Source organism: Zootoca vivipara, chromosome 13 (genome assembly GCF_963506605.1).
Source record: "Zootoca vivipara chromosome 13, rZooViv1.1, whole genome shotgun sequence".
Classification (NCBI taxonomy): Eukaryota; Metazoa; Chordata; class Lepidosauria; order Squamata; family Lacertidae; genus Zootoca; species Zootoca vivipara.
This window is the reverse complement of record NC_083288.1, coordinates 44546801-44566500: the sequence shown is the minus strand read 5'-3', so window position 1 is coordinate 44566500 and position 19700 is coordinate 44546801. Positions and strand designations below refer to the sequence as shown.

The 19700-nt window shown below is 46.0% G+C and overlaps 1 protein-coding gene across 7 annotated transcripts; it reads left to right on the top strand.

Annotated features, from left to right (window-relative positions):
- Nucleotides 1-2596: 2596 nt before the first annotated feature.
- Nucleotides 2597-18349, top strand: HNRNPC (heterogeneous nuclear ribonucleoprotein C). 7 transcript variants are annotated; one of them, XM_035135290.2, is made up of 9 exons: nt 2597-2742; nt 6991-7016; nt 11924-12198; nt 14388-14502; nt 14994-15041; nt 16471-16631; nt 16945-17046; nt 17720-17877; nt 17974-18349. In XM_035135290.2, the coding sequence occupies exons 3-9, from the start codon at nt 11958-11960 to the stop codon at nt 18055-18057; spliced, it is 909 nt and encodes a 302-aa protein (XP_034991181.1). In that variant the 5' UTR covers nt 2597-2742; nt 6991-7016; nt 11924-11957; the 3' UTR covers nt 18058-18349. The 7 variants fall into 7 exon arrangements, with proteins under 7 accessions (XP_034991181.1, XP_034991180.1, XP_034991175.1 ...); XM_035135289.2 differs by having other exon boundaries at nt 14388-14463; nt 17720-18349; XM_035135284.2 differs by having other exon boundaries at nt 17720-18349.
- Nucleotides 18350-19700: the final 1351 nt, after the last annotated feature.

The window sequence follows — 19700 nt, the reverse complement described above, 5'->3', positions numbered from 1 at the left end:
TGTGCGCACATTCGAAGAACAAGGAGTCCCAGGTTCAAATCTTCACTTGGCTATGAAGCTCTCTGGGTGACTTTGGGCCAGCCGCAATTTCAGAGCCCAATGTACTTGTAAGGATTTGATGTGGGAGAGCAGGGACCTTATAAGCCATCCAAGTCTAGGGGGGAAATGCAGTGAAGCATGCTGGCAGGACGAGAACATTATTTGTATTGGATTGGCAAAAAAGGAGGATGGAGAACTTTTGGAAGTGAACCATATTCCAAAGCTTCCGCCACACTGATGTTCATCAAGTTGAGGTGTGAGTAGCTGTTTAGTGGGTGAAAAGTTACTCATGTGACCCACTGGGCATTGGCAATTGTTACACACCACCTGCAATCTGCCAGCAGTTTGAGATTCCAGGGAGTTCCAAGCATGCTTACGGGGTCTGTGTTTCTTCTTGAACAACAAGACACAGAGGAAACTGCAGTGTCTTTATACTATATGGTTTATTTACACATGTATGCAACCTGAGCCTGCTAGGGTTCAGAGCATCAGTATTCCAAGAAAGTCTAGCTTCTTTCTTGTACTGTACCTTGCCTTGCTCTCTCAAGTCACATCCCAGCTTCCTCTAACCTTACTAACCTAAACTTTGCCCTTTTTCTAAACCTGTGCCGTGTTGGTGACCCATTACCCTCAGGCTGCCACCTCAGAGGGGATTAGTCTGATTGAATTTGCTTTCAACATATCACAGGAAGTACCTGCTTGCCTTAAATAGCCCTTAATGCATGCTAATTTCAGAGTGTTTAGAAACACAGGTCAAATACACACATGGGCCTAGTTATAGCTTTTGACATCCCAAAGCTTAACTAAATTCTTGCACTTGTAAGACTATGTTTCCTAACTATCTGTGCTGAATCAGAAGCAAATCCGGTTTAGTAAAGTGGACTTAATTCTAAGTACTGTAAGTGAGCTGTGATGCCAAACATTCTACTCATTTATTTAAAACTTTTTAAAAACTTCCAGAGTGGTTTATAAAGGTCAGCGATAAGGCAGTCCCTACCCTCAGGCTTGCAACCTAAAATGCACAATGCAAAATAAAAAGGGATCAGGAGGGAGGAGAAATTTAAAAAAGAAAACTCAGTTTCTTAAATTCAGGTAGGTAGCCGTGTTGGTCTGATGCAGTCGAAATAAACTAAAAAATTGTCCAGTAGCAAATTAAAGACCAACTAAGTTTGTTCTGGGTAAAAGCTTTTGTGTGCATGCACACTTCTTCAGATACACTTCTTCAGATTCTTCAGTTTCTTAAAGTTAGTTTCAAGAGTACTGTACATGAAAAGAACCTGCTCTTGATGATTTCAGTGGAACGTATTTCCCAGTAAAATGTATAGCATAGCACAGCCCTGAACAGTTGCAGACCTATGTGCTTTTGCCTGCAAGAAAATCAAATAGAATTTAAGATTTTAAAATCCGCCATAGGGTAATAACTTACAGGAACCAAACTAAGTTCTCCAGAATTCTTTATAGGGCTAGAATGGTAAACAAAGCATAAAGGGGGAGGCAAAAACTTAGCTGCTTTTAGGCTGTGTACATACAGTACTGTACATTTAACATATATGCTTCTCCCTCCCCAAAAAAAGTTTGTAAAAAAATGCGGGAATTATAGTTCCTCTCCTCTGTGAAGGGCTAACTACAGTTCCCAGGATTCTTGGGACAAAGTCATTTCCTTTAAATGTATGATGTACAGGCAGCTGCAATCTCAAGATAGAATGTGGGAGAAGGTGGACAATTAAAATGAGGCTGTACTAGGAGGTATCTATGGTAAAATAAAGGAGCAGGTTTATGGGGCGGGATACTTTTCAAACATACCAATCAAAATTTGAGTATAGGCACAAGACAAGCACTTATTGGTCGAGCAAAGCCGAAGTTACGCCTCCTTTTTTAACGGCGCCCAATTGTGTTATGGTTGCGCGCTGTCCAATGACTACGCGAGGCTTCAATTACGTCATTCTCCCGTAGGAAATAGAGTCTTACTTGCCCAAGGGAGCCGGATGTACGTGAAGCTACCTAATTTATTTATTGAAACACCCTTTTAGTCCCTGCCTGTAAGACCTTGACCTATCACAAGCCAAGAAGAGATGAGTGGCAGGGATGGACACTATTCAGAAAAGGAAGTTGGGGAATAAATGGGTGGGGGAATAAATGAACAGCAGAAATTCAGGTGTATCTGAAGAAGTGTGCATGCACACGAAAGCTCATACCAAAATAAAAACTTAGTTGGTCTTTAAGGTGCTGCTGGAAGGATTTTTTTTATTTTGTTTTGGCAGAAATCACTGCGAGGGAAGGTTGGACTGACAGTCCAGTTGTCAAATCACAAAGCGAACAGAGCGACACCCCTGCTGGCCTATCGCGTCTCGAGTCCCGCCTTTCACGTCGCAAATCTCTCCCTCTCCCTCTTATTGCTTCGTCCTCACCTTCACAACCTCAGCGGGCGCTTATTGGTCCCCCATTTGATTGAGAGTGAATACTAGCCAATGAAGGACGTCCATATATAAAACCCCCTTCCAATGACAGGCGGCGTAGCATGAAAAGGGGCCGCGCCGCGCTACGTCCGGGCTGCGCGGCGCAGAGGCAGAGGGCGGCGGGGGCGCCATTTTGTGAAGAGTCCGGAGCGTGGATGAGGCGAAGGTATATGTGAAAGAAGAAGGAGGGAAATAAAAAGCCTTATAGATAAGAAAAACGACGCCGTTCCGGAGCTGGGGCCTCCTGGTGAGTTCGTTGCCTGGATATTAACGCCTCAGGTGGCCAAGGAAGGAGCGGTGACGTTTCTTTCCTTTTTCGCGCTTCGGCCGCGGGGGGGGGTCATAATGGTACCGCCCTTTCTCTCTTGTTTTCTTCCCCCGCCACTTTGGTATCTCCCTTCCTGGCCTTCGCAAGGAAATGGGAAGATCCGAGAGATTCTCCCCCTCCCCCCCTTAGTCCTAATGGTACACCCCGAGCTAATTCATATGTGTTGCCTCTGGAAGAGACCATTGTACTTGGGCGGGGGAGGAGGAGGAAATAATCCTCATTTCCCCCCCTCCCCTCTCTCTTGAAAGAGTTAGGTGGCGGCGGGACAAAGACCCACGTGAGGCTATTGGCTGGGGTCAGGAAGTGACATTTCTGCCCGCGTGTCCCTTTCCCGTGCAGAAGGCATGGCGCCCGCACGCCTCCTCTCCTGGCCTAATCCGGATTAGTGGTCTAATGTAGGCTGCGCTCCTAGCCACGCTTTTCTGAGCTCAGTGGGCCTGCTTCATGAATAAACAAGGCAGAAGAGTTGCGGGGGTGCGCCATATACGGTATATATTCTGCCTCTTAACCCTCACAAGGCAGTGCACAATTGGAGGAGATCCAATTGAAATGCATTTGGGTTGAATAATAATAATAATAATAATAATAATAATAATAATAATAATAATAATAATAATAAAGTATTCTGACGAACCAACAAGTCTCAGGAATGAGTGACATAAACAACCGGGAAAAGTGTAGCAGGTTGCAACAAATCAAGTTTTTTCAGGGACGCTTGAAGGCTTTGTTAGCTCTGCAGGGAGGGAGTTTCAGAGCCATGGTACCACCACACATGAGCCCACCAGCCTAATAGCTTAGGGGAAGGGCAGTAAGGTCCCAGGCTTAGTCTCTGGTGTCATGAAGTCTGGTTCCTGTAACCTAGGAAGAGGTGCTGCCAGTCAGAATGGGCAATGCTGAGCAAGATGGGCATGCAATCTGATATTGTTAAAGGTGGTTTTCTGTGTTCCCCTTGTGGGCATGCAAGAAGGGCCTTTGTTGTTTTTTTAGAAATGCTGAGGATCATAAGAGCTAAGAGTGGTCCTTTAGAGAAGCGGGCCACAAATATTCAGAGCTTTACAGGTTAGCATCAGCATATTGAATTGAGCTTGGAGGCTCTCTAGTGACAACTGGAGTAAAGCTGTTAATACACGCTCAGGTCTCCTGGTCCTCTGTAGCCTTTGTGCCTGCAAGACACTGCAAAAATTAGAAGTCATACAGACTGTTGCTTAACTACAGTATGGTAGCATATTGCATGGGGGCTGCGATCTGGGGATGGTGCGTATAAGAAAACTACATATCTGAACCACCTCCTTCAGACTGCCCTCATGTGACCATGCTTGCCTACCAAGCAAGGCAGAGAGCTTTTAAATTCTCCACCTTGCTTATGAGGCTCCGGGAGGCTCTTTTGAGATCTTGTTGCTGGGCCGTCCCAAGTTCCTGGGAGATCTCTCAAGAGCTTCCCAGAACCTGCTAAGCAAGCCCTGGAGATTAAAAGCTTTTTCGCACTGGGAAAAGACAACATAAAAGGCACTATTAAACTCTGTCGTGCATGCAATTAATTTGCAAGATTTAATCGTGCTTGAGGTGAGAACATACTGAACTTTTTTTGTTAAAAAAAATTAAAGTTCCAGAGGGATCGTGTTTGTCACATTGAGGAATACAATTGTGAGAAGCAGGGTATGCATTCTTTAAATAAATAATCAGTTGCTGCAAAAACAGAGTGCCTTGTGGCACATCAATAGGCTTTGCAATCTTAAGTAGGTTTTCTGGGAAGTACATATTACTGAGCTTAATGTGGCTTGTTCCCAAGTAAGTGTGGATAGGATTGCAGCAAGATTGCTATATTATCTTGCCTTTCTCACAGAACCAGGACTCAAGGGGGTTTACAGAAATTAAAACAACATGGATAAAACACAGAAGTTTAAAAGTCATTAAACACATAGAATTAAAACAATATAAAAATAAATCTGTTAAAATATGGATAGTAAAAGCAGCACAGCACAGATCAGGAGTGAGGGTCTGGCATTGATGCCTAGCCATAAGTTAGGTTTACAGTGATGGTTTACAGTATTCTTATTCTTATTTATTAAATTTCTATACCACCTTTCATCCAAAGATCACAGGACAGTTCACAATACTGTATAAAAATACAGAAATGTGTAACATAGTAACAAACAAGAACACCCCCCCCCCCCATTTCAGGCAGTATAATTAGCCAAACGTCTGAGAGAAGAGGGCTGTTGGGCTGTTTTCGTCTGGTGCCTAGAGATATGTAAATCACATAGGAGGGGAATGGGAACATAGTGAGGGCAGGATTCTTTCTGTATGGGTAGCACCAGTGATTGCCCTTGCACAAGTCCAGATGTGTAAATTGCAAAATAGTTATCCCTGGTGTGCCAAAACCCATTCATTGACTGGACAGGTCCTGGGTGCTCACTAGCTTGCTCTTTATTGGCACCTGTAGCACTGAACTAATAGCCAATTTACTTTAAATTCCATTCAATTAGTTGTATTAGTTTACATGCAGCGGGAATGGGGTGGGAGGGAGGCATGAGTCTCATGGTACCTTAAAGGCTACAAGCTTTCAGTGTCGTTTTTTGAAAGCTGAAGCCCTTCGTGTAAGATTGAACTGTTCTGTAAGGAGCTGCCACAGGATTTGCACAAGACCAGGAGTTTGAATCCAAGTCTTCCACATGCTGGGTCATGCTTAGTAGAAGAATCTGAATACATTAGCCTTCTCTCTCTTAACATGCTTCCTTCCATTTGTTGAGAACTTGTACAAAGGGTGGAGAGGTAGAACTGATTGTCTGGGTTCTTCTGCCAGGGACCATGCATTGATCTTCCCCAGTAACGTTGAGGAAATGTGGCTGGAAATCTTCCCTCCTAGCACCACCACATACCTGTCCAGAGTGTTAGTAGATCTGGTCCAAAAGAGCATTTCAGTTTCCTTGAAGCTGTCATCAAAATGTGTTTTGCATCAACAACCTTATACCTGTTTTCTTTATCACTTTTGCCAAGTAGTTACAAAATGACCTGCCCTTTGTTATTTTCCCTGCCTGTGCTGACTGCGCTAAACTTACCCTATATCCTTCCAGGGGTAGCATAGCACAATAGAGAAAAGGAGTGTTCTGCCTATGAATTTCTCTTCTGAGAGACCTGGGGATTATTTATTTAAAGTGTAAATCTGGGTGGTTTATCTGGTACTTTCCTGGCATTTAAATGCTGTGGGGGGGGGAGGCAGTTGGGCTAGAATTTAATTAATGGCTTATCAAAATTGGTACCCAGGACTAGGATTGCTTCCAGTTTTGAACATGGTGCTAAAAACCAGTGGGTGGGTGCATGCATTACACTTATGGCGAGTGATGCATAGAGCATCAGGTTGCAGTGCCCTCATGCTCTTAACGCTTATGAGGTTGCTTCTCCTTCAGTTGCATGCATCAGAATCTCTGTGAAGTCTTCCTCCTCCATCTTTGCTTCAGGGTATCTGTGTATGAGCTTCAATTTACTCCACCTCCTACCACAAGCTTCCTGGTGCCTTTTGACATCAGCTGTGAGCTTGGGGTAGCCACGTGGGACTGGCATTCACTGCGCTGGGGAGGGGGGAACTGGGAGATGTGGGCAATGGTTTATCGGGTACCCTGACTCACCCTGTCCCTTCTCCTTTCACAGGGCAGCAAGGCGAAAACCCCCAACCCTTCCTTCACTGGAGCTCAGCTTCGTGTTTTGTTTTTTTATTTAAAAAAAACCCCACCCGCCCCACCGCACGCACACCCCTCCCAATGTCTTAGAATGAGCCGTTTTTTTATCAAAACGGTGGCTTTACGGCCCAGCATTGGCCTTGCAGTGAAGCCAGAGCTGGATTGAAAGATGTTAATTTTGGGGGGAAAAATCACTTTTTTTTTTCCTGCAGCAGCTGGGTTAGAGGAGGAATCTTTTAGCCTCGCATGAGCTCACCTCTCTCAGGCATTTTTAGAAATGGTGTTCAAAGGGCTTGGATTGTTTCCTGCCTGGAGCTCTCCCCTGCCTGGTTCTGCAGTAACCGTGGCTGGAACAAGAGGGTGAGAGGGGGGAAAAAGGACAGAAAAATGAAAGAGAGAGAGAGAGAGAAAAAAAATCGTTACTGACTTTGACCTTTTTACACCTCCAGTTTTTCTAATCTGGGCTATTTTTATTTTTGTTTTTTTACAGCGAGATTTTTTTGATCTTCAGCTACAGTAAGTTATTCAATTTTTTCCAATTTTTTCCTGCCTTTCCACTGATTTCCTTTTTATCGTTGTTGCTAGTTACTTATTGATATTATTGCTACTATGATGGTGGTGACTGTGACTATGATGATGTGTTGCTGATGGTGGTGATTAAAAAAATGACTGCTGATTTTTAACCGGATGAAAATGGAGTTTTTCTGAGTGGTCCTAACTGACTCTGGGCTTTTAACCCCTTGGGGGGGAAAACACAACAAGGTTTTTAAAACACATTTTTTTAAAAAGTGGATTGATCGCGTTTAACTCTTTTTTTCCCTCCCTCCCTGATTGCCTGGCTGCTAAGAACGGAACCCAATTTCTCTCCAGAACTTGTTTGAACATCTCAGGAAGTTGCTACACTTTTTTATTTTTATTTTTTATTTTTTAATATTTCATTTCTGTGCAATTTTTCAACTGTTGCTGCAATGTGTCTGTGGTGCTGATCGCTCGCTAGCAGTGACAGCCTTCCCTTGGTCAGACCCTGCCCCCCCCTTCCTGTCTCATACCCTTCAGTTCCCGTCTTGATCTTTTCCTCCACACCGTCCCTCCCTTACAAACGCCGTCATGGACGCCCAGTCTGGATTGGCAGAGGCCGTTACCTGCGGAGCCTTGCATGGAGCAGACACAAACCCATCTTGGCTGATGGTAAGGGGCTGAGTTGGCTTACTTCCAGGCTTCAGCAGCCATCCCTCTTAAAGGCCTTGCTGAAAAAGAGTACACACCTGCACTTCAAGCAAAACTCTTGTTAGCAGATCTGAGTGGACTGTTCAGGTCTTCATTGCCTTCTGTGCATGCAGCCACTTTAAGGGTCAGAAGTGGGGGAGAGAGGTTGTCTTGTTTTGGGGAGCAAAACCAAGTTCAACAACCAAGCTCAGTATATCTTGTTGCACTGGGCTTTGTGGGTGGGGGGGTGACCTGGCCAGTTTTGTGTGGTGGGCTCTTTTCTTTTTTAAAAAGTGGCAACAAAACTACACTCCCAGAGTATAATTCTGTGTTAAAAATTGCAGTGCATGCGCACATACTTGGAATCTTTTGCCCGTTACTTGACCCTGATTAACAGATTGAACAATCTCTTTTAACAGTTGAGTTATATATACCGTATATTCCGGCGTATAAGACGACCCCCAACTTTTCCAGTCAAAATACAGAGTTTGGGATATACTCGCCGTATAAGAAATACGGCCCGGTGTATAAGACGACCGCCGACTTTTGAGAAGATTTTCCTGGGTTAAAAAGTACACTACTCTTATACGCAGGAATACACAGTAAAAATAATTGAGTATGTCACAGTGCCCAAGTTACCTTGATGCATTGCAGAGATTAAAAGAAGTCTCTGCCAGCAGACTTAGGATAGACATGAGAAAGGCAACGGGGGCGGGAATGAAACAAGCAAGTTCAGGCAATAACTTTGTGAAAAGTTACATCATGATCATTATTAAAGGTAGTGGTGGTGGCTGATAAAGGCTTTGGTTAATAATGAAATAATAGCTACTCTCTATGCCTTGGGTACAGCACCATCCTGACAGCAACAAATGGAAGAAGTGCATGCTAGGTGCCAGCTAAAGTCATGGGACCTCTCTTTGGAACCAAGTTTGGTGGTCATAATATGGCTTTGGTAACTCATGGACAGACGTGTAATTGGCAGCCAGCACATTTTGTTTTGGTTTGTGAGTCAAACCCATTCATTGCTACTCTGCTTTCCCTGAGAGCAGTAGAATGTGCAGAGAGCTTGCGGACCAGGCTTTTGAAGAAAGCAGCACCCCTCTGCATCTTCCAAAAAACCTGTGGAAGGAAACCTAGTCATTCCTTGCCACCTCAGCTTGCTGCAATTTGCCAAAGCCTAACTTGTGAGAGAGAGAGAGAGAGAGAATGTTTGTTTTTTCTTCCAGTTGGGTTTTTGCCGAAGGCATCAGCAGAGGGGGACTCCTGGCATTTCCCGCAAAATTGCAGCTTTGATGTATGAGAACCACCCATGGGAATGGATGGAAGTGACCCTTTTATCCATGCAGGAAAGGGAATAAAGGAGGGCTAATACTCCCCTCCTTCCCATAATAGATAGATAGATAGAAATTTTAAAGAGAGAACAGCAAAGCACAGTTGATGCTTTCTGTGGAAACGCCTGGGAGCAAAACCACTTTTCTTCTGATTCAGGGGGGGGGTGTCCCCCATGAGTTGGACTTCTGAAAGAAAGTGTCAGCATCTCCTTGCTGCCTGCATCATGAATTGAACTGGACAGGAAAGAGATTGCCTCTTCATTCCTCCAGAAAAGAGAAAGATAGTGTCATTTCTTCCTTTATCCCTCTCCCCTGTTTTTGGCAGGAGGGAGCCATGGGCCGCAAAAGCCCAACTTGCAAGAGAAAGAGAGTGTGTTGTTTTTGTTGTTACTTACTGAATTTATTTGTTGCTTTCTTGAGATGATAATTTATTTGTTGCTTTCTTGAGATGATAAAAGCATACATTATACAAAATACAACATTCACCAGAAAAATAAGACTACAAGTACCACATTGTGCATGCACACGAAAGCTCATACCAATGACAAACTTACAGTTGGTCTCTAAGGTGCTACTGGAAGGAATTTTTTTTATTTTGTTTCCACATAACATAAAAACACCTTGTTTCTTCCCCTGAAGCATTGGGCGGGATGGTGGTGGTGAAAGGGGGTACTTCCCTGCTAACAGGACTTGTGATAGAAGTGCAGGGGTGGTCATCAGTTGGGGGTAAAGCGCTCACGTACAGTGAGGAGGCAAGTGGATTTATCAAGCCCTGCAAGCACTAAAGCTGGGTCTCCTCGGAGCCTTGAACAGAGGGCCTTCTGACTGCCCTTGGCGTTTGGCCATTAGAATTGTTTTCGGTAGAGGATGATTAACGAAACACTCATGCCACCTTGAGGTCGCACAGAAAGGTGATAGCACCATAAATCTAATTTCTGTCCCTGTGCTTTGCTGCATATTGTCAGTCCCATATACACCTCCTGCTATTAATCCTGTTTGCTGGCCTTTGGCTGCAGTGTATGCTGTGACCACACACAAACACATTTACCTTGTTTCGGATCACAAAAATCATGTTCTAGTCTTTTCCTCTGCCCATCTCAAACAAAACTGCTAGCTGGAACTGAAAGTGTTGAATCTTTTGAAAGGTCTTGGGATTTTCCCCGCGGCTCTATTCATTATCCAGAGGTTGCTCTCCATTCTCATTTTGTTATTGCAACAGTCCTGTGAAGCAAGTATAGACAGAGAGTGTTCATGAGCCTCTGGGAGTTTCATTGCTGGACAGAGAATCTAACATGGACCTCCAGCAGTGAAACTTAACAATCAGTCCCCTACTCTGTTCACTTGATGGCATGGGTCTGGGTTGTTGAGTATCACATGCAACAGAACTAAATGTGTCAAGGTGGGAGCAGGAAAGTAAAAGGCATTGCCATGTTGGATTTTTGTAAATAGCTTGGGGGGGGGAAGAGAATGTGTGTGCGTGAGAGAGAACGTGAGCAGCGTTGAATGTTCCTCCATGCTGAAACTTCTTTCCCAGGCTACTTTCAGATGTATTACAAGACCACTCTGAGTTTGTACATAGATGAAGTTCTGATACTGATTTATGTTAGTTTCCACTGGTCGCTTTAAAAATATATTCTAAGTACTGTATAACTGTGTTAAAGGGACGCGGGTGGCGCTGTGGTCTAAACCACCGAGCCTAGAGCTTGCCGATTAGAAGGTCGGCGGTTCGATTCCCTGCGACGGGGTGAGCTCCCGTTGCTCGGTCCCTGCTCCTGCCAACCTAGCAGTTCGAAAGCACGTCAAAGTGCAAGTAGATAAATAGGTACCGCTCCGGTGGGAAGGTAAACGGTGTTTCCGTGCGCTGCTCTGGTTTTGCCAGAAGCGGCTTAGTCATGCTAGCTACACGACCCGGAAAAACTGTCTGCAGACAAACGTCAGCTCCCTCAGCCAGTAAAGCAAGATGAGCGCCGCAACCCCAGAGTCGTTGGTGACTGGACTTAACTGTCAGGGGTCCTTTACCTTTTTTATAATGATGTTAACTAGGTGTGCGCAAGAGACTTGTGTAGATGAGCAGGCTCCATTGTTGCTCCATGTAAGTGGTTGAAATGAGGCTGGGACACGAACCAGAATCTCATTTCCTTGTTTAACAATCTAAAGATCACAGCAAGGTCTTGGCACTTTTGTTTTAAGCATCTATAAATGGAGGTCCAAAGTTAGATAGCATTCACTTGCTGTTTTTGAAAGAAGTTTTGTTGAGAAAACTGTCTGAGTTGTCTCACTACTAGAAATTCCGCTAGGTGGTGACTAAGCTTTTTGTATCGGTTTCATCTGGAGCTGGGTTTTCTGTAGTTGTGTTACTTACAAAGCTGGTTAAAAACAAAATTGAGGGCTGGGAGTAAAATTGATTCTACCCACAAGATGCTTGTCGTTGAAATAAGGGTCTTAGCGGTTGACGTGATAAGAGACCCACCCATCTTGGAATACCACTGCTAGCTTTAGACACAATATCATGCACAGCCTATGCTTGACATGGGCACAGGTGTCTCTTGTGGGAGAATGTGGGTGGTTCCGTGGCAGGCTGATGGCAAAGCCACCTCACTTCCTTTAGTGCCTTATGAGAAATGGTCTTTGCCTAGTGGCAATCATTTTTTAAAAAAAGGAAAACGCAGTTGCTTAGCAATTCTGCTATGCCTTACTGCTTGCAGGATGGATCTGAGATTTTCCAGCATGCCTCAGGGATGATAGCTTCTCGTTCAAAGGGGGAAGCGCTTCCTGCCAGGCTGTGTGTGTATTCTGTTGTCTGCGTGTGTGCGCATGTGCGCATGTGTCAAGACGCTGAAATCCCACGTGACTGCTTTCCCTTTTCTGACAATCTTCCTCCTCCAGCACCAAGCCTGTGTTCCTGCTGCATACTTGAGTCATGGCCAGCAACGTCACCAACAAGACAGACCCACGCTCCCTGAACTCCCGTGTGTTCATTGGCAATCTCAACACGCTAGTAGTGAAGAAGTCGGACGTGGAGGCCATCTTCTCCAAGTATGGCAAGATCGTGGGCTGCTCTGTGCACAAGGGCTTTGCCTTTGTGCAGTATGTGAACGAGCGCAACGCTCGTGCTGCCGTGGCAGGAGAAGATGGCAGGATGATTGCAGGCCAGGTCCTAGGTAAGTGCCTTGTGGTGGTTTTTAGCTTAACCCTTTTCTTAGGCCTGGCTGAAATCATTGACCAGTTCCTCTTGTGAGCGCCTCTCCTGCTTCCTTATTGCCTCATTTCACACTCGAACGTAACACACCACTCTCTGCTAGCAGAGCCAAACTACTATATACACAAACCAAGCACATACTCTCGGCTCTGTATCGGAGGCAGTCTAGATGTCAAGGTGGAGGTGGCAAGTCTATAAAAAGGAGAGCAAGGAAGTGGCTGTGCGGAAGTGCAGAGCGTTGCCCCTGTTTATTTTATTGTATTTATTTTTATTCCACCTTTCAAGGTACAGTTTATTATGAGGCAGCTTACAAGTAACATCAAAACATGGTAAACACACAGAGCAACATCAGAAAGGTGGGGTACAAGCCTGTCTCTATTTTTCTGTTGACGCCTTTTGAAGCCTTAATCAAGTATATACCCAAATTCTAATGATCCATTCCACAGGATAGAGCAGGAGCATGTCCCTGGTTTCTTTTTCTTTTTCTTCATCTGCTTTTCTTTCCCGAGACCCTTTCAGGGCTGTTGGTCATTTTGGGTTTGTGAGGGAAGAGAAAGGCAGCTTGGAGCCTTGGATTGGCTTATATGGAAATAAGGAATGTTGATCACCATGTAGAGCTAGCCTTTAGGTCAGGTTTTTCATTTCTTCCTCTTTATGTGTAGTGTTTCCTGTATGTTTATGACAGTCTTCCTGCTCCTCACAGCATCCAGGTGGTGCTAAGCTAGGATTGTGGATGTCCTTGGGCAAGTCAGTGGGGATTTGAACTAGGGCCCAGAATGTCACAACCCAGCTCTTTCTTGTGGCTACCCTTGACTCCCCTTTTGAGACTAGCTTATATGTATTTGCAATGCTGGGATTGGTGCAGGGAGCCTGGCACCCATCTTCTTTTGAGCTACTCTACCCCACTCCTCTCCAAAAAGCCTGAGCGGGAGCAGCCAAAGCCTTTTTTTTTTCATTGCTCCTTCAAAGCAGTTCACTGGGTTGCCTAAGTACAGAGAAAGGAGACACAACTTGCACAGCCGGCATTGTAATTGGCTCATTGTTTCATTAGGCAAGGCTCAAGAGTGTTTATGCAGCCCTGTTTGAAAGCCACAATTCCAAATCCCTCCATTCCAAAAGCCACATCCCTGATCTTCAGAGAAACCAACAGCTTTGTCTCCTCTTCACTGCTGCCCGTAGCCCTGTAAATAACAGTACAAGTAGCTTAGTAGCCCACAGATATTAACTGCCCATTCAAGCTGTTTAGTAGTCACATAATGGCATATTGGTGCACTTCCATTTTAGACTAGCTTTCCTGCCTAGTCACTGGGACAAACTTTCACTCTGCACATGAGACTTCTGAGCAGCTGTTTACAAGTTTGCTCCAGGGCAAGCTCAGCCTTGCTTGTCTTTCATTCCAGTGTTTCCTCTGCCAGACAACATTTTCCTGCCACCCCCCAGGTGGTGTGGGAAAAAAAAATGTTCTGTGTAGCCAATCCATCCTGCAGTGAACCCTCCTACTTTGTAAGTGCTGCTTAATATATTAGTTCTGTCACTGTGTGGCTTAGATTTGCTGCAAGGGAAAGAGTCTTTGTCTTTGCAACTGGCAAGTGGCTGAAGATCCTGGCCAACATGAAATGTCTTATTCAGTATCATTTTTTTGCCAAACACAATGCCTTTTTTTGGTGTTCCTGCTTGAGGTTAATGGCTCATAGCTTGTCTTCTACTCTCCCGGCTCTCTAGTGACTGGACATTATGTTGTTTGTACCTTTTAGCAGCATATAGCCTATGCCACCCCTTAGGGCAGGGGTCGGCAACCTAAGGCCCATGGGCCACAAGCGGCCCAAGAGCCGCCCGTTCAGTGAGTCCCCGCATGCTGCACTAAACCAGTGTGGTGTGGCACCCGTGGTGCCAAAAATCGTGTTGAGGCAGACGCCGGAAATTGGGGGCACATGCAATCCGGCCCATGGAGGTATCTGCTGGAGTGAACCGGCCCAGGCGAGGTAAACTTTGCCGACCCCTGCCTTAGGGCCATGTGTTCCATCCCAGAACAGAGAGACCTCGGCAACACATTTGTGCTCAGACGTATGGTAGGCCTCGAGTTGTTTCCAAGAGCTGTGAGATGCCAGCTTTCAAAATGGGCGTGTCTCTCTCTGTGTGTCTCTGTTCCAGATATTAACCTGGCTGCCGAGCCGAAGTTGAACCGGGGCAAAGCTGGGGTGAAGAGATCGGCCACAGAGATGTACGGGTCAGTAGCCGCACCACCTTCTCCGTCCCCTCTAGTCAGGTCGGGACCCTTATGTTTTTTTCCTATTATTTAAACATTTCTGTTCTTTTTATTTCTCTGGCTTTGAGCAATGTCTCCATGGGTCTTAATTGTCTAGCTGGTTGCAAGGAAATGAAGCTTGAGTGTGTAGAGGTGTGTGTATGTGTACGTGTGCATGCGTGCAAGCAACTATCCATGTGAATGTGAGAGGCCATGTGGAAGAGTGGTTTTTTTGTACCTGTGGGCGGCACAATTTGTTATCTTGGATCCCAGCGCAAAGCTCAGGTGGCTTTGAAGTGTGGGTGACAGAGGGATTGTTGGATAAATGCAGGGTTGCCTTTGCTCTTGCACTGTGAATAACTGTGTTTAGCCTTGATATGCCAGACTGGGAATGGACTCCTGATCATGGGAAGCAAAAGAATCACCTGTTCCCTTCAGCCTTCCTGAGCAGGATTCCTTTCCTTGGTGGTCTCCCCGAGACCTGACCATGTTCCATGTGCTTTGTCTTTCAGGTCATCTTTTGACCTGGACTATGACTTCCAGCGTGACTACTACGACAGGTAGGTTTACCTGAATGCTATTTGCTGCATTGTACATGCTTCGTTCCTTCTGGTAGAAGAGGAAGGCATCAGTACACTGTTCTGTTGTGCAGCATCAAATAGATCAGGCCTTTTAATTCCCTCCTTCCAAAACAATCCAGGTGTAGGTTCCTTTTTCTGGCATAGAGTATAATGACCTGAGAATGAATTTCCGTTTTCACTCAAGTCACTTAGCCCAATCCTGGGTTCTTGTGGCACTTGTCATATTTTTAAGAACCTTCTGCCGTTAACAGTGAGGAAGACAAGGGGATGCATAGTAGAAAGCCATAGGGATGACTTTAATGGAGGTGGCAGTATTTCAGGGAAAAGTGGAGGCATCTTTTTCTTTGGCCAAAAGGAGTCTGGGGAGGAAGAAAGGGTTTTCACAAGGGGTTGTAGGTCAGTGGTAGAGTGCCAGGTCAGCAGGTAGAAGCTCCTCGAGCACCTCCCTGCTGCCCAGGTGTAGGGCTGCAAAAGTCCCTTGTCAGCAGCCCTGAAGAGCCTCTCAGTGGAGGTTGGTTCATGGGGGCAGACGAAATACTGTCCCACCAACCTCCAGTGGCCCCCACCCATCCTCTTTCAACCAAACCAGGGGTTGGCTCTGTCTGCTACCTTCCTTCTCCTTCTCCATCTCTTTGTTGTCATTATAGAACTCAGAAGGGAGGAGGATGAATTAGTTGGCCGTGCTTGTTGCTGGCTTTGGCTGCACCTACCTTCTTCCTGCCAGTCCCCTTGGGCACCAGCCGCCACTGAAGCTGCTGCCAGTCATGGTGTCCTAATGCCAGGACTCTTGAGTTGGTAGAAAGCTGCCAGATGAATGGGGTATAAATAAAAAAAATATTTCTATGCTGCAAGGAGCTGTCTTAACCTTCTTGCCCAGAAGATCTGCCTGATCTTCTTGGGTTGGTGTGGGGAGGGAGCTTTCCTGGGACACTTAAACATGCACAGCCTGGGAGCCACCAGTGAGCCAGTGCCCCTTCCATAGATCTTCAGTGCAGTTTGTCTCCAAATGCCAAGAAGGGAGGAACCACAGCCATTGAGCTTGTGCATGAGCAAGAAGCAGATTCAACTTAGACAAAGGAAGATGTCGCTTGGTTTTATTTTTGGGAGTAGAGGGATGCATGTGGAACGGAGGAGTCATTCTCATGCGACTTCATGGAACAGGATTCTGTGGATGAGGAAGGTCCCTGTGTGCTACAGGCTACAGGCCTTACAAGTGCTAAAGTAGAGCCTGCTCTCCTGAGCGAACTCTAAAGGGAGTGCTATTGATTAGATCCTGCGAGCAAAACAATGAGTTTTGAGAAGCCCAGGGCAGAGGATGCAGACATGCAGTGTAAAGCACGAAGAGGCAGTTTCAATAGAGGATTGAGTGCTGGCTTCTGACGATGGCAGTTTTCTCTTGTGCCCCTAGGATGTACAGCTACCAAGCGCGGGTGCCGCCTCCGCCTCCCATTGCCAGGGCTGTGGTGCCCTCCAAACGCCAACGGGTTTCTGGCAACACCTCCCGCAGGGGCAAGAGCGGATTCAACTCGAAGAGTGGGCAGCGGGGGTCGTCTTCCAAGTCTGGAAAGTGTATGTGTTGAATTCTCTGGCTAGGCACATTCAGAAAAGTCACACAAAGTGCCACAAAGTTGCGGTAGCCTTACATAAAATCATTGGGGATTGGCTAGAACTGTTCTCTTGGCAAGGCAGAAGGGCCATTTGGAACTGGGGTGTGCAAGAAGGTAGATCAGGATCTACTGGGTATTGTGCAACAGATTCTGCTTCCCAAAAGAAAAAGAAAAAAAAAAAAAGAAAAATGCATTGAGTGCCTATGTTCAGAAAAGCTAAGTCTTGGGTATCAGTGCTTCCAATAAACAGTGTGCTCATGTCCTTTTTATTTCAGTGAAAGGAGATGATCTGCAGACCATTAAGAAGGAGCTGACCCAGATTAAGCAGAAAGTGGATTCCCTGCTGGAAAGCCTGGAGAAGATAGAGAAAGATCAAAGTAAACAGTCGAATGAAAGGGTTGGGAGGTGGATGGGAGGTGGGGGGAACACCCTAGAAGCCCTTCACGGGCTTGGGACTTTTGGGGGGTTGAAGGTTGTGGGAATTTGGCTTGAAGCATCTCTTCAGGCTTTATGCTTCCTCCCCAATAAAGATAGCACCTTGTTTGGGAGGGAAACGGGCTGTCTGGGGATGTATATGTGACGTGTAATTGTGGTGGTTTTCTAGGTGAGCTTTGGTTTTGGGTTTCCAGGAGAGCAACCTTGTGATGCTCCTTCACTGCTCTTCAGTTTAACAGCTGTCCATAGCTAGGAGGGCAGCACTATAGCCCCTCCTCTTTATTGTCGGTGGGGAGAGCAGCCACCTTGCCAAAGCCCTTTGCGTACAGCCATAGTTCTCCACAACAGCCTTGCAGATGAACCCATGGCAGCTGCTTGCTCACAGATGTGAGCCTTTGCATAGGTGGCCTGACTAGGAAGAACCAACCTCCTTCCGGCTTATAAAAGCTCTTCTGCCTCTGGGATGGTTCCGGCTCACCAGAGGCGTTTGGTTGGCTTGACGAGTCTTGATGTAGGAAAATTCCACGTGGGGCGGCAGCCCCGAGAGCTTAGGAGAGCAGGCGAGTGGTTCCGATACCCTGCTGGACCCCTCCTCTCTATATCCTCCCTTCCTAGAACTGAAGAATGACAAGTCTGAGGAGGAGCAAAGCAGCAGCTCAGCCAAGAAAGAAGAGAGCAATGTCAAGATGGAGTCTGAGACTGGGGCGGATGACTCCGCTGAGGAAGGGGACCTGCTGGACAATGACGACAATGAAGACCGGGGAGACGACCAGGTACGAAGCTGGAGGCGGCAGAGAGCCAGGAGTGAGGAGAGCGGCTCTCCCTGTTTGCTAACTCGGCCCCTCTGCCTGTCCCCTTCTCTCTCTCAGCTGGAGTCCATCGAGGGGGATGACAAGGAGCCCGAAGAAGGCGAAGATGACAGAGACAGCGCCAATGGCGAAGACGACTCCTAAGCGCCCAACACACCTCTCCTCTCTCCTCCTCAACAAACACCGACGTTCTTCTGATATTGAGCCTCACCAGCCCCTTGTCGGCTGCCTCCTCACTGCCCTCTTCCCTCCCTCCATCCCAGAGCCCCGTGTGTTCATGGCGTGTCTTCTGTTGCACCTGTCCTTTCTCCTCCCCCCCTGGCCAGACCCCCGAAATATCTCCTAGTAGTTCAGTTAAATCCCCTGTAATTCTCCTCTTTTAATTTTGATACCTCTTTATTGACTTAACAATTAAAAAGGACGTATTGTTTTTAGATGGCTTGCCTCTTGTTTATTTGTGGGGAGGGAGCGCCTTCGGATGCAGGCTGTGTGAATGTGTGACGTTACGGTTCTTAGCTGCAAAGGCTGACCTTCAGTACTCTGAGGCCAGATTTAAATCGTGTCCCCTTTTAAAAAGGTGTTATGTGTGTGTTCATAAATACATTTGCAGAGCTCTGTAGCTCACTTCAAGGCGGGTGATGGAAATAGGAATACTATCATCTGGGTCCACACTAGGCTTCTTGTTGAGAAGGAAACGGTAATTGTGGACAATTTCATGTCTTGTAAATTCACAGTCACAAATATTTTCTTGATAATAGGGTATACTTTGACAGTGTGCCCTCATAAAAGTAAGCGAATGCCGGTCTCCTTGTAGAAAGCGCTTATTCAGTCAAGAAATTAACACACACCCAAAAAATGAGAATGGTGGCAGCAAGGATTACTGAAAGTTTTCTGAAGTGGCTTGAGTACATCATTTTGTAAAACAAATGGAAGAGTAGCTTAACATTTCCATTTTTATTATCCTCTCCCGAGAGCCAGCAATGCTGCAGCTATTTTCCCCACACCTAGTAACAGTTCTGGGGGCAGGGGGTATTAGGCGGGGAAGAGGTTAGAACAGGGATCAGCAAACTTTCAGCAGGTGGCCGCTCCACTGTTCCTCAGACCTTGTGGGGGGCCGGAGTATATTTTGAAGAAAAAAATGAACAAATTCCTATGCCCCACAAATAACCCAGAGATGCATTTTAAATAAAAGCACACATTCTACTCATGTAAAAACACACTGATTCCCGGACCATCTGCGGGCCGGATTTATTCGGGCCTTAGTTTGCCTACCCATGGGTTAGAACGTGTGAGAACCCCGCTTGAAAGGTTGTGATGCAAATGTGGGTGGTGGTTAGTAATGTTTTTAAAAAGCACTTGGCTGCAAGTGTTGCTGAGGTAATGACTTCTGTGTTCCTAACTGCAATTTGTGTTGTGCATTTGGCATGGTCTGGCCTCAATCTCCCTTGATTGCGTAAGTGGTCCAACATGAATGTACAAAACCACTCAATTGACATGAGTGTTTTGGGTGTTGCTGAACCTTCGAAGTTTGAAAGCAATGATGATATTGACACACCAGAATAGGGGAACGCTAATCAGTGGACAGTGTTCTCGAAGCTACGAACATGAGTTTGACCAAACTGCGGGAGGCAGTGGAAGACAGGAGTGCCTGGCATGCTCTGGTCCATGGGGTCACAAAGAGTCGGACACGACTAAACGACTGAACAACAACAACAATCATTTAAATCTATGCAGCTGCATAAAACATCCAACTGTTCCTCTAAATGCTTACATTACAATAAGTCAAT

Coding starts and splice junctions, on each gene's coding strand:
- HNRNPC (XM_035135284.2), top strand. CDS start 11,958: ATGGCCAGCAACGTCACCAACAAGACAGACCCACGCTCCCTGAACTCC. Junction 16,632..16,944: donor GTCTTCCAAGTCTGGAAAGT/GTATGTGTTGAA, acceptor TTTTTATTTCAG/TGAAAGGAGATGATCTGCAG. Junction 17,047..17,719: donor GAAGATAGAGAAAGATCAAA/GTAAACAGTCGA, acceptor CTCCCTTCCTAG/AACTGAAGAATGACAAGTCT.